The sequence below is a fragment of the Budorcas taxicolor genome, chromosome 4 (genome assembly GCF_023091745.1).
Source record: "Budorcas taxicolor isolate Tak-1 chromosome 4, Takin1.1, whole genome shotgun sequence".
Lineage (NCBI taxonomy): Eukaryota > Metazoa > Chordata > Mammalia > Artiodactyla > Bovidae > Budorcas > Budorcas taxicolor.
Genome location: NC_068913.1, coordinates 27,344,268 through 27,357,459, shown reverse-complemented (window position 1 = coordinate 27,357,459; position 13,192 = coordinate 27,344,268). Strand labels below are relative to the sequence as shown.

The following is a 13,192-nucleotide window of genomic DNA, read 5'->3' as shown; positions in this document are numbered from 1 at the left end:
AAATTTCACTCCCTCTTTTCTTTTACAGAGAATTTTTAAATATTTAAGTAAATGACATACGTTAAATTACTTTTGAAAAGTAAAGTACTGTCAGAAAATGCTGCCAGTGTTTATAACACCTAATTGTAGACATGTGATTATTGGCCTCCGAGTGCAGTGTGAGCTGTTCCCAGCACATGACCACATCATGTTCCTCTGTGTCCCCCAATTAGATTAACCCAGGCATCTGATACTAGAGGATTGTAAGTCATTCATGTTCTATTCACCAGGGAAATGACTACTCATCCGAAACAGTAATATATAAATTGACTGTCTTCATTATAGAATATATTTAATACCTCTTTTACAATTTATCAGTGTCAAACAGAAAACAAATATTTTGATTTTTTTTAAGTAGAACACTCTGACAATTATACCTAATAACTTGAAATCTGAAAAAAAAATCAGTTCCTGTTTAAACTTGGCAGCTTTAAACTAAGAAAAAGGTGAAGTTATAACTTCTTTTGCTAGAGATTCTACCTACTTATCTCTGTCCGTATCATGAAGAATTTCTTCTCACGCTTCCTCCAGATTAACTGCTTCTTAACTCCTTGCTTCTAAAGATACCTGGAAGAATCTTAAGGCAACTGGGGGCTTTCTTCCCCAGAAAAGAGAACAAAGGCTCATAAAATTTTGCAGTCAAATTCAGAGACTTTGAGACTTCAGGGGCTCAATCACAGATCACCTAGAAGCTCCCTGGACCCAAGTTAAGACCCTGCCTTAGATGGTTGCTTCCATTTCTACAGCCACTTTCACCCCAACAAAGCCTGCCCTCCCCACATTGGACTCTGTGTTCCAGACTCAACCATCTTTATCCCCTCCTGAAATCTACCCTTCCTTTGTTCCAACCTTTACAGTACACGATGACATCCATAAGGTAAAAGATGGCATTCTGAAATGTTTTACAGTATTACCAAGTTATAAGAACTTAAACTGTGATACTTATCAGCACCATGATTATTGTTTAACAGGGTTTCTCAATACAAAGAAATTTACAAGTGAATCCTTTCCAGATTAGGAAAGAAAATAATTTAAATAGAACCAAAGCAACCATTTTCAATCCAGGAGAGAACCGAAGGGATGCACCACTGGCAAGAGAAAGACACTGAAATGGGAGGCCTGATTTTTAAATAGGGCAGAGTTGCACAATGAAGGGCAAAAGGCTGAGTAAACGATGGGAGGATAAAGATAAAGGACTATCAAGGAACTGAAAAACAAGAACCTCCATATTCCATTTTTCCTCTCATTTCCATTTTAAGCACGAATTGTTCATGCCTCATCTTACTGTCTTGGTATAAAGTTAAAATGGTGTTTTAATCAAAAGGCAAAGATTATTAATGCATGACACTTGTCACCTTCCCACTGCATTCAGCAGGGGCAAGCCCTTTAATCAACATGATTTTATCTGAGATTTAAAGCAGCACTGTAAGCACTCAAAGGCTGTCAGAAATAGGCTTTGGGTGACTATTTGGGTGTCAACGTCATTGTACTACCCACAGGAAGCCCAAACACTGTGGCTTTTCATCAAGTGGACTTTTATTGAATTGACTGCATTTTTACAATAATTTAAAAATAAAATGTGAAAGTTCTAGATGGTTGTACCATGTCAACTCACACAAGCAAAGCAACCTGTCAGCCTAAGTTTGGTCTAACTCTTAACAAATGTCTTGATGACAGCCTGAGGTAACCTACTAGATTCTGACATTTTTTACCATCCAGTTCTGAAGGATTCTTGAGAAGACATGATGTCACACTCAGCTCTGGCCCTCTGCCTCTTATTCACCACAGTTTCTTCCAACCTTGCCATTGCTATCAAAAAGGAAAAGAGACCTCCTCAGACACTTTCAAGAGGTACTGGAATTTCATTTTATTTTCTAAACTCAGTCATTTGCATTGTTTTAAAATTCTTCATCTCTTGCCCACAGTCTAGTTATAAAACCAACTCAATTAACTGGAATTTTTTGTTGTGTGTTACTTGAAAACAAGGGAAAAAGAACTCCAGAAATTATCAGTTAATTTTAAAGAGTGAGCCAAATCAAATGAAAAAAAAAATGCTGCATCTTCTATAGAAATAGTGGGAAACTGGTTTCATTGCCTATAACTTTGGTAACCAGAGTCCTAGAAAATTCTGGAAAATTCTATTGATTGATATGTCATATTGATATCCTAAATGTAATCAGGATTTCCATAGAATCTGTTCCAGTGCTCTGTCCAATATTTATTCAGGCAAGAAAATAATTTGGAATGATTTTATACTGGGATCCCTCAAAAATTATTTTATCTCCATCCTCCAAGAATTCTGGTTAACCAAGTGTTTGCTATGCTGACTCTGGGAAACTGCTATAGTATTTTTAGACAACACTACACTGTTTAGAAAACATCTATTTTGTACCAACTGCTTTACTTCAGCCTAAGAAACAATTATATCTTCACCTGTAAAGATATATAAATAAGATCTCAAAATTGATTCCCACATTTCCAGCTACCAGAAGTGTAAAGAAAATTATTCATCTGCACATAGCTAATTCTAAATTAGTAGCACATGCCAAAAAAATCTTGACCACTAGTTGGAATGGCAATGTGAACAAAGCAATAAACAAATAGAGATAAACTATAGCATAATTTCAAATTTGAAAATATTGACTTTCCTTCCAAGTTAATTTATCCCTTAATAAATGTACTGGATGCCCGCCAACTGCTCACCAATATTCATCCAAAATAATTAATTCTACTTTAGTTTAAAATCACAGAAAGTCTAAAAATATCAGTAAGCTTTTATAAAATAAATAAAAGAGGGAAATATTTTCCTAAGTGTAATTTATCATGTTATCTCCATATATACACATACAATAGTCATAAAACAATGAACTCATTACCTTAAATTGCCAAAGTCCAAACTAGTCACTGCCCTTAAAGACCCTAGAGGGCTGAATTAAACACCATGTGTAACACCGAGTAGCATATGGAGCTGCTTGGAGTGGGGAGCAGCACCAGTTAGACAGAGACATTGTTAGGGAGAAGAGGGAATATTAATTGGAAAAAGGTAAGAAATTGTTCAATATAAAAGTGAACCCCAAAACCTTAATTTTCTTTGGATTCAAAAGAACTGCTCTGCAACCAGCACCTAGCATACAGTAAGTACTCAATAAACACATATTGAAGATGAATGAAATCTCAGATGAGAAGTAAACATAGCCAGTACTGAATTAGGAATTATGGTAACTAAAATCATGGCATCCAGTCCCATCACTTCACGGCAAATAGAAGGGGAAAAAGTGGAAACAGTGACAGATTTTATTTTCCCGGGCTCCAAAATCACCGTGGATGGTGACTGCACCATGAAATTAAAAGACACTTGCTCCTTGGAAGAAAAGCTATGACAAACCTAGACACGATATTAAAAAGCAGAGATACCACTTTGCTGACAAGTTAAAGTTATGGTTTTTCCAGTAGTCATGTATGGATGTGAGAGTTGGACCATAAAGAAGGCTGAGTGCCAAATGATGCTTTCTAACTCTGGTGTTAGAGAAGAGTTAGACTTCTCTAGAGTCCCTTGAACTGCAAGGAGATCAGACCAGCCAATCCTAAGGGAAATCAGACCTGAATATTTATGGGAAGGACTGATGCTGAGGCTGAAGCTCTAATACTTTGGCTACCTGATGCGAAGAGCTGACTCATTGGTAAAGACCCTGATGCTGGGAAAGAGTGAAGGCAGGAAGAGAAGGGGACAACAGAGGATGAGATGGTTGGATGGCAATATCGACTCAATGGACATGCATTTGAGCAAACTCCAGGAGATGGTGAAGGACAGGGAAGCCTGGCATGCTGCTGTCCATGGGGTTGCAAAGAGTTGGACACGACTGAGTGACTTAACAGCAACAACAATGAACAGAGACCCTGAAGACAGTTTAAATTCTGTACCACCTCTGACCTATTGTGATTATGAGGTAAAGTATATAAAAACAATTATAATACAATATGACTATCTTGCCAAGCTATGAACAAACTGTTTGAGAGCAGGGACTATACTCCCCCACCTTTGTACACCCAGTGCCAAGTGGAGCAAGGCATATAGCAGATGTTCCTTTAATGTTTGCAGAACTAAGTTCACCAAGGGCAGAGACCAGTAATTCTTCCCATTGCTGACATTGTGGCATTGAATGGTATTTGCAAAGGAATAGGGAAATTAAGTAGGAGCCTAGTCTCAATGGCTGTTTCCAAAGGAACTTTTATAGAATGCTAAATATAGCATAAAGTTACTACATAAACTCAAGCAAAGAAAATCCTTCAGGATTACTACAGACAGGAATGATTCCTGCTATGGTGGGGGTACTAAGCTAACATAAGTTGGTCTTCCAATGCCCAGCTTCTAAAATCAGGCAAAACAAACCAACAATATTTCTGGTAAGGGAGTATAATAATACAGTCACTTTGGAAAAAGTCTGGTAGTGCCCCCAGAATGGTAAATGTACAGTTACCATTTGATCCAGCAATTCCACCTCTAGGGATAAACCCAGGGAAGATGAAAACATATGTTCACACAGAAGTTTTGCACCGATGTGTTCACAGCAGCAGTATTCATAAAATCCAAAAAGCAGAAACAACCCAAATGTTCATCAAATGATGAATGGATAAACAAAATGCAGTAGAGTGTTACAGCAGAATGGCCCAAGAACGAAGTCCTAATACACGCAATGACGTGGATGAGCCTTGAAAACACTGTACTGCATGAAAGCATCCAGCCGTAAAATACATCACATCTTACAGGATTCCACAGACACAAACATCTGGAATAAGCTAGCCTACAGACAGAAAGTGGGTTCGGTGTTTCTTAGGGTTGAGGAAATGAAAGGATTAGGTGGTGATAACTGAGTGGTAAAGGGTTTCTTTCTTCAGGTGATAAAAATGTTCTCTAATTATTGCAGTGATGGTTGCACACTATGTAATTATACCCAAAAAGTTATCTACTTTCAATGGTTGAATTATATTGTTATTAATTATATTTGATAGTCTATTAACAAACAAACTAAAACCTGACAAAAATCATACAATCATATTTATCTTGCTTCATAACTCTGCTTCATAAGTCCTGGCCGTCTTCTAAGCCATGGTATCAAAACAAGAAACTCCAATCTGACACACTTGAAGCATACGAAAAAATCTGAGTACAAACTAGACTGCAAATATTTCTATTTTCAAATTAATTCGATCGTTTCCATCTGTAGACTGAGACATTTCCAGAAAATACTTTGAAATACTTTGTGCATTCTCGACAGTCATTCTTCAATCGCTAGTATACATCCCCTACTCCTCCCATCACCTCTTTAAGGACCAGTAGGTTCTCTCTCTACTCCTTGTATTCGGTTTCCCTCTCTTCCACTTTTTTGGATGCTTCCAAAACAACTGTGTTTTATTGGTTTATCTCTCAACCATGAAATTTCCACAGCAGAAGTTTTTAACCTGTTAAAACTCAAAAGCAAAATCTGAAATTCTGTTTTTTCATGATGTATTCTGGTTTTAAAGGCATCCACATCTCTCAGTACTCAAGCTTCAAGGACACGAGACAGTATAGTCCAATATATTCCTAACAGATTTACAAAGTGTGCATGGGATTCCCAGGGGGCGCTAGTTGGTAAAGAACCCACCTGGCAGTGCAGGAGATGCAAGAGACTTGGGGTCCATCCCTGGGTCAGGAAGACCCCCTGGAGGAGGAAACAGCAACCCACTCCAGTATTCTTGCCTGGAGAATCCCATGGACAAAGGAGCCTGGCAGGCTACTGTCCACAGGTCACCAAGAGTCGGACATGACCGAAGCAACTTAGCACCAGCACTTACAAAGCATGCAGATTAACTAGTCTTCTCCTGTATAATCTGAAAGCCAGAGTTTTTCTGTGGTCCCAAGATCTTATCAATCACCACTAACCATAGTAGCATCTACTGAACATTTACTAGGTTCAAGGCCATGGGTGTTGAGATGTGAAACACAGTTACAAAACCTCAGCACTACCATCTAAAAGGATACAACCTCTTCCTATCAGAGTTATAATCATGCCCTCTATATCAAATTTCACATGCGCATTTCAGAACTCTTCAGGGGTCTTGAGTTGATACACAGATTTCCCTCTTCTGTTTTAGGATGGGGAGATGACATCACTTGGGTGCAGACTTATGAGGAAGGTCTCTTTCATACTCAAAAAAGGTAAAATACCTCTCATTCAGCTTTGACAGATGATACACATACCTCATCATTGAGAGCCAAAAAACTAGCAAGTTAGCTTTTGAAAGGACACAGTAACAATTTGCTCTGACATTGAGTGCTGTTTAAACTAAGAGTTGCTATTAGAATTTTTATAAACAAGAGTTCTAAATATCCTTGTGTTAATTCTTTAATAACCCAGGCAAGCTTTTATACTGAGGAATAAGTGACTTAACATTTTATTAGTGTCAGACATACAAAATAATGATTGGATATTTGTATATATTGCAAAATGGTACAGCAATAAGTCTAGTTTAGACTTATTAAAGACTTATTTAGACTTAAACAACATCCACCAAGTAAACTTTTGAATATAAGCTGCATACACAAAACACCTTTACACACTGGGCATTATACAAGCTTAGAAAGAAACCTGGTTTACAGCAGTGCTTCTCAAGGCTGTCTGATTATCAGAACAATTCAGAGAGCCTTGTTTAAAATCCACATTCATGGTCAGCCAGTCCAGTACTTACTGAGTACCCACTGCTATGTGCCAGGCATTGTTCTACACTCAATGACCAAGAGTGACATGATTTTTATCCTTTAAGATCTACTGACTTTGAGGGGATAGAGCTGAGACACTTACATTTTTAAAAGCACCCCAAATGTTTATCAACTATCAAAAGAGCATTCAATTCAACTCTTCAAAGAAAAAGGAAAGATTCCGAATAATTGAGTAACACACTCTCAACACTGGACAAACATTACCAAAAACCACAGAAAAGTTTACAGAATAATCTTGATATCAAAGAGAAATGCAAACAGTAAACAACATATTAGCAAAGAGGAGCCAGCAGAATACTGAAAAAACACACTCTGATAAAGTGAAATTCAGTTTGGGAATGCCAGAAGATTCAAGATTAAGAAATCTGTTAAAATAATCTAATATTCATAAGGACACAAATCATCCAAGTGTCTATCAACATCAATGGTGAAGAGGCATTTACAATAATGCCAAATCCATACTGGAGCTTTTTAAACTTTTATCCAACAATATCCATTTATTTTTATTTATCCTAACAAAGAAATATCCATCCCAGTAAAAAAAAAAAAACCTAAAAACCCAAGATCACGCTTACTGGGAAAATCAATTAAAGTATCCCACTGATGGGATTCTTTAATCACCACAATTACTAACATTGTTCTCGAGACACCAGTCAATGCAATTAGATGAAAAAAACTTAAGAAGAGTGTGAAAGTATCTTCATTGGCAGACGTTGACTGTGTACATGAGAAACTTGACAATCAACTCTAAGTATTTAGAAGTATCGAAATTAAGTTAAATTGTGAAGTCTCTCAGTCGTGTCCGACTCTTTGCAACCCCATGGACTGTAGCCTAATACCCAGTAACCAGTGGCATATATATATATATATATATATATATATATATATATATATGTAAATAAAATTAAAGGACTTCCCAGGTGGTGCCAGTGATAAAGAACCTGCCTGCCAATTCAGGAGATGTAAGAGACATGGGTATGACCCCTGGGTCAGGAAGATCCCTTGGAGGAGGGCATGGCAACCCACTCCAGTACTCTTGCCTGGACAATCTCATGGACAGAGGAGCCTGGTGGGCTACAGTTCATCAGCTGACAGACTCGGACATGACTAAAGTGACTTAGCACACACACATAGAAAATTAAAGTGGTTAACTAGCAGGAAAAAAGATAAAACATCTCAGGATAAATGACAGAAAATGCACGAAATCTATTATGAACTGAATGGACTACTGAAAAAATTACAAAGCTATGACGAGAGTTCGGTGTTCTTATATAGGAAGACTCAACATTGTAAAAATGTCAATTCTCTTTATACTTCACATTTTTTAAAGACAATCACAATATATTAGTATAATTTTTGTTTAAAAATTAATTCTAAAATTGAAATGGGGTCATAGACACAAATAGGAACATTCTGAAAAAGAAACCAGTGGGGACTAGCCTTTAATCAATATGTAACATTTTACCAAACTACAATAAAACAATATGTTACTGGTAAATGAACTGAACAGAAAGGAGACAATAGAAATAAAACCAGAGACAACAGAAACTGTGTATGTGGTAAAGTAGCATTTTAAATCAGGAATAGGGGACACAGCGTATGTAAAACAATTACTGTTAGAATTTGAGAGTCATGTGGAAAAGAAACTTGGATCCATACCTCACATTTTACACTGAAATAAATTACAAAGATTAATTACAAGGATGAAAGCATTAAGGTAGTAGAATATACCATTGCAATATTTTATTTCTTTAACTTCTTGCAGTATGGAAGGGCTGATATCACGGTGAGGCATGAGGCGTGTCTAGGACGCAGAAACAAAGCACTTAGTTTTTTGCCCTCGGTGCTACTCTTGCCTCACCTTTGTATTTCTTTAGGCTTGAGTATCGCCAAAGTTAAAAAGGAAAAGAAAAATAAGAAATGTGAAGTTGGTAAATGTTAGCTTTCTATGTTATAAATTTTAAAAGTTGTAGGATTTATTTTACCTAAAATTAATGTAAATTCTAAGTTTGAGGATTAAATGAAATTACTAACAACTCAAAGTTTGTTATTTTCTTTGAGGTCATATTTCATATAATTACCTCTGTTCTTTTAAAGATTTATGATTTATATTTTTACATGTCTCTTTTTGGACCCGACATCCTCTCAAAATTAAACATTAAAAAATATCTTATGTATCCAAATCATAATTCATTTATCCTTTACTATAGTCAACATTCTAACTTTTCTAAACAGCAGTCAATTAACTACCATAAAAAATTTTTTTCCAAGAGTTAAAATCAAACTGACACTGACAAATATATAGGAAGGGAACTGTCACTGAGATTGCTTATAGAATTATGACGAGTGAAATTGGTAAAAATAACCAAATATTAATTGGCTTTTTTGCAAACTAAAAACAGAAGAAAATAAGTAAAAACTTTATTCTCCTAAAATTTTATACCACATGTTCACTGGAAATGAATGTCTTGTTCATATCCTTTCAACTTTGGAGACAGAATTGACTCTTTCTAACTGTACTACAGTATATGTAAGAATGACCTGGTCAACTTCTTAAGCTATGATTCCTGGACCTCACTCCCAGAGATTCTGATTGAGCGGACCCGGAGGGAGTCAGAAAATTTACGTTTCTAATGAGCTACATTTCTGGTGAGGCTGATGCTTCAGTTCTGGGGTCATTTTATGAATAACACTACTATAGATTACAATGCTGTGATTTGTCAACCTGAGAATTTTAGTTAATGTCTTACAGAAAGTATGAAAACCTTAAATCTAATTTCCCTGTACAGTTTGACTTGAATGAATCACTTGACTCAATTTCACACTCTCTCTGTTTAGTAACAAGCCTCTGATGGTTATTCATCACTTGGAAGACTGTCAATACTGCCAAGGTAATTTATGCTTTTAAGATTGTATTTTATTTTCAATATGAAGTAAGAAAGTGACCTAGTTACAAATTAAGAAGTCACTTGAAATTGAAAAAACAAAAAAAAAAGACAACTGATGGAGTACCACCATTTTACTAAGGGGCTTACTAACTACAATGATTGTTAGCAATCTACTGAATATATGTATATTATGTGTCCTTCAGGATTTTACATCTCTCTGCATCCCCTGCCCCCCAGAAAGGTGGGAAAACTGGCTGAAAAGATGATGCTTTAACCAATGAGTCAGTGAATTATGTGACATTATAAAACTGGTGATTTCAATGTGATTATCCCTTGATGTTCCCCTCCACCTTGGATAGACTGTCTTCCTCATTGCTTTCCCAAGAGAGACAGAGCAGCAATGGGCCAATCAACTATTAACATCCAAGTTATAGAAGCAAACAAATGCAAAATACTAGCTTTATTTTGCTACATTATTTTAAAGTAATCTTGATCCTTGAAACTAATTGGCATTATCTTTCCCCACAGCACTAAAAAAAGTGTTTGCCCAAAATAAAGAAATACAAGAAATGGCTCAGAATAATTTCATCATGCTGAATCTCATGGTACATGATCTCTACAATTTTTTTTAATATTTCAATTCAATGGAAAAGTTTAATCTCTTCTAGTTTTTATTTAAGGGCAAAAAGAGCTATACAGTATTAGTGGACATAGAATGTTATATAGAATTGTAAGAGGCTAAAATATACAATTTACTGAAAATCTGTTTACATAAAGTATTTTTAAATCAACTGTTAAAAACAATCCAATCCAATAACATTTTTTTTCTTCTTTTGCTAGCATGAGACCACAGATAAGAATTTATCACCTGATGGACAGTATGTGCCTAGAATCATGTTTGTGGGTAATTGTGTAATCTCTTTCCATCAGATTTACAAAATCAGTAGCCTTCTTGCTTTTATTTACTTTCAAATGTTAGTTCATTTGAAACTAGTCCTTTTAATACTATTTGAAGTACTATTCCTTTTAAAGGGGAGTCATTAGTAACCCAGTCAACAACAGCTCTTGTTAGCTCAACAATCAAACTCATTATATCTATATTTGCAACTTATAAATATTAAAATTTTATTTTAAAATTAACTCATGCTATTAAATCAATCCCCAAAATACTTTCAATACAGTTCTCTAAACTATGTTGATAGAGCTGTAGCACACCAAAATGGAAATTCTGATTAATTCATCATGAATTAACATGTATGAAAACTGATTTAGCTTGTAAATATGCTTAACGTTTGTTTCAGAGCTAGAGGCATGACTGATTTTCAGAAATTTAAAAAAATACATAAGTAACTTATTTTCTGTGGGCAGATCCTTCATTAACAGTCAGAGCTGATATAACTGGAAGATACTCGAACAGATTATATACATATGAACCTCAGGATTTACCACTATGTAAGTATTCTCAAATTATCTTAAACAGTGATGCTAGCAACACTTGACTGTTAGAAGGGTGAGTGATGCCCTCCATCAGCACTTTCCCTCAAACAGTGCTTCCCACCCATCATAGTTCCTGGGATTGGCAGTGGTGGTTGTGGTCAAAATGTAAACTCTTAGCTCCAGTTGACATCAGAATTTCTGGGACAACTTGGAATCTCTTTTCTCAACAGGGATCTCTAACAGTCCTTGTGATCACTAAATGTTAAGACCATCAAACAGGATAGAGTACACACTAAAATTACACTTTAAGAAAACCAGTCCATTCTCTTATCAAAGATCATATATGATTCCCTCAAAGTGATTAACAATTAAATCTCTTCCTCAGTCTAATTTGGGACTTTCATTCTTAACAACAGTCACTATTAGCTATGCTTAATAAGATAGTTATGCTTGTCATATCCAACAAAACTAATACAAAATAATCAGTTAACAAAACAGATACCCCCTCAAATCCCTCTGATAAAATTCTTTAACATAAAGTTAATTAATCAGCTTTTAAAGGTCTAATCCCTAAATTTATGTGTATACTTTTCTATAATAGTTTTTAATATTGCAGATAAATCCTCATATCTTTATAGTTGTTAAACAGGTTGATTTTAGATTCACAGTTAATTATAAAATTTTATACTCTCATTTACTGATAATATATATTTACTTTATTACAGTGATAGAAAACATGAAGAAAGCATTAAAACGTATTCAATCCGAGTTATAATATATTACCTCTAAGAGGTCAAAAGTCATGAAGAAAATCTTCTGGTTAACTGACCAAAACTAAATGGGTGGGTATATGAATTCTGTAACATTATCATTTAGATTCTTAATGTGCTTGAATATTCTTATGAAGGTAAAATGATATTTCAATAAAAGTCAAAACCTGAGCATGACAATGTTGTGGTTTGCCTGCCCTGGTAGCAAAGAAAGCCTATCATGAGCTGATAGTTACAGTGGAGACCTAAGAAAAAGGCATCTGCACTAGTTGTTTCTATTTTCTGATCTATCATTCCTTCCACCAAGTAATCTAATCTTATTTCTGACCCCTCTGTTACACAGAACATGCAAGCTTAGGTCATGCTTGATCTTCATGTCCCCAAAGCAAACGGATTCATCTCTATCCACTTATTGTTTGAACTTTCAGCAGCGCAGCTCTTAGAACTAACCATTTACTTCTTTTTATCTCTAATTATAATAAATTTAAATAACATTTTAAACTTTAAATACGTTTTTCTTATTAGGTGGATATTTACCACTTAAAAATTTTAAGAAGAACAAAACTGTCTCCAGAATATTAAAGAATTCCTCCAGCTAACTAGCTGAAGAGCAATCTATACACTCTAAAATTATCAAATGTTCAACCACCAACTTAATTCTTCACAGGAAACTTCTGGAGGATCATATCCATGTCTTCTACTCCTTCAAATAACAGTCCCCCTAAATCCTAATTTTTTATGGACAAAATTTCCATCATCAGTTGGAGTAATTCTGGTTACTGATGAAAATCTCTTAAGCAGCTGAGATTAATATTCAGAAAGGTGTGAATGTTTGAGATGGGCAAAAATTATCCTAATCCATAGCATTTGGCTGCATTTAAATAACTTGATCTTAGATAAAAAGGCACACTATCTTATGAGATAGATACACAACATTTATGATGTTGATATCTAATTAATTCCAATGTTTCATGAGTCAGAGAAAGAAAAGTTTCTTTCAGATTTTACTTATTATTCAGTTCATTTTAAGCAGACTTTTAGCAACTGATCTATTTAGATATAAATAGGTTACAGTTCAGTTCAGTTGCTCAGTCATGTCCAACTCTTTGCCATGGACTGTAGCATACAAGGCTTCCCTGTCCATCACCAACTCCCAGAGCTTGCTCAAACTCATACCCATGGAGTCAGTGATGCCATCCAACCATCTCATCCTCTGTCGTCCCCTTCTCCTTCTGCCTTCAATCTTTCCCAGCATCAGGGTCTTTTCCAGTGAGTCAGTTCTTCGAATCAGGTGGCCA

The 13,192-nt window shown here is 35.5% G+C and overlaps 1 protein-coding gene across 1 annotated transcript; it reads left to right on the top strand.

Moving 5' to 3' along the window:
* Positions 1-1,781: 1,781 nt before the first annotated feature.
* Positions 1,782-11,899, top strand: AGR3 (anterior gradient 3, protein disulphide isomerase family member). Its single transcript, XM_052639175.1, has 7 exons — positions 1,782-1,890; positions 6,175-6,238; positions 9,638-9,690; positions 10,216-10,292; positions 10,528-10,591; positions 11,056-11,139; positions 11,850-11,899. Exons 1-7 carry the CDS (start codon positions 1,782-1,784, stop codon positions 11,897-11,899), a joined length of 501 nt encoding a protein of 166 aa, XP_052495135.1.
* The last annotated feature ends 1,293 nt before the right edge of the window (positions 11,900-13,192 follow it).

What these genes read in the sequence shown, in the direction of transcription:
- AGR3 (XM_052639175.1), top strand. Translation starts at nt 1,782, where the DNA reads ATGATGTCACACTCAGCTCTGGCCCTCTGCCTCTTATTCACCACAGTT. An exon ending in AGACTGTCAATACTGCCAAG is followed by an intron (nt 9,691 to 10,215) that starts GTAATTTATGCT and finishes CTTTCCCCACAG; the next exon opens with CACTAAAAAAAGTGTTTGCC. An exon ending in ACCTCAGGATTTACCACTAT is followed by an intron (nt 11,140 to 11,849) that starts GTAAGTATTCTC and finishes ACTTTATTACAG; the next exon opens with TGATAGAAAACATGAAGAAA.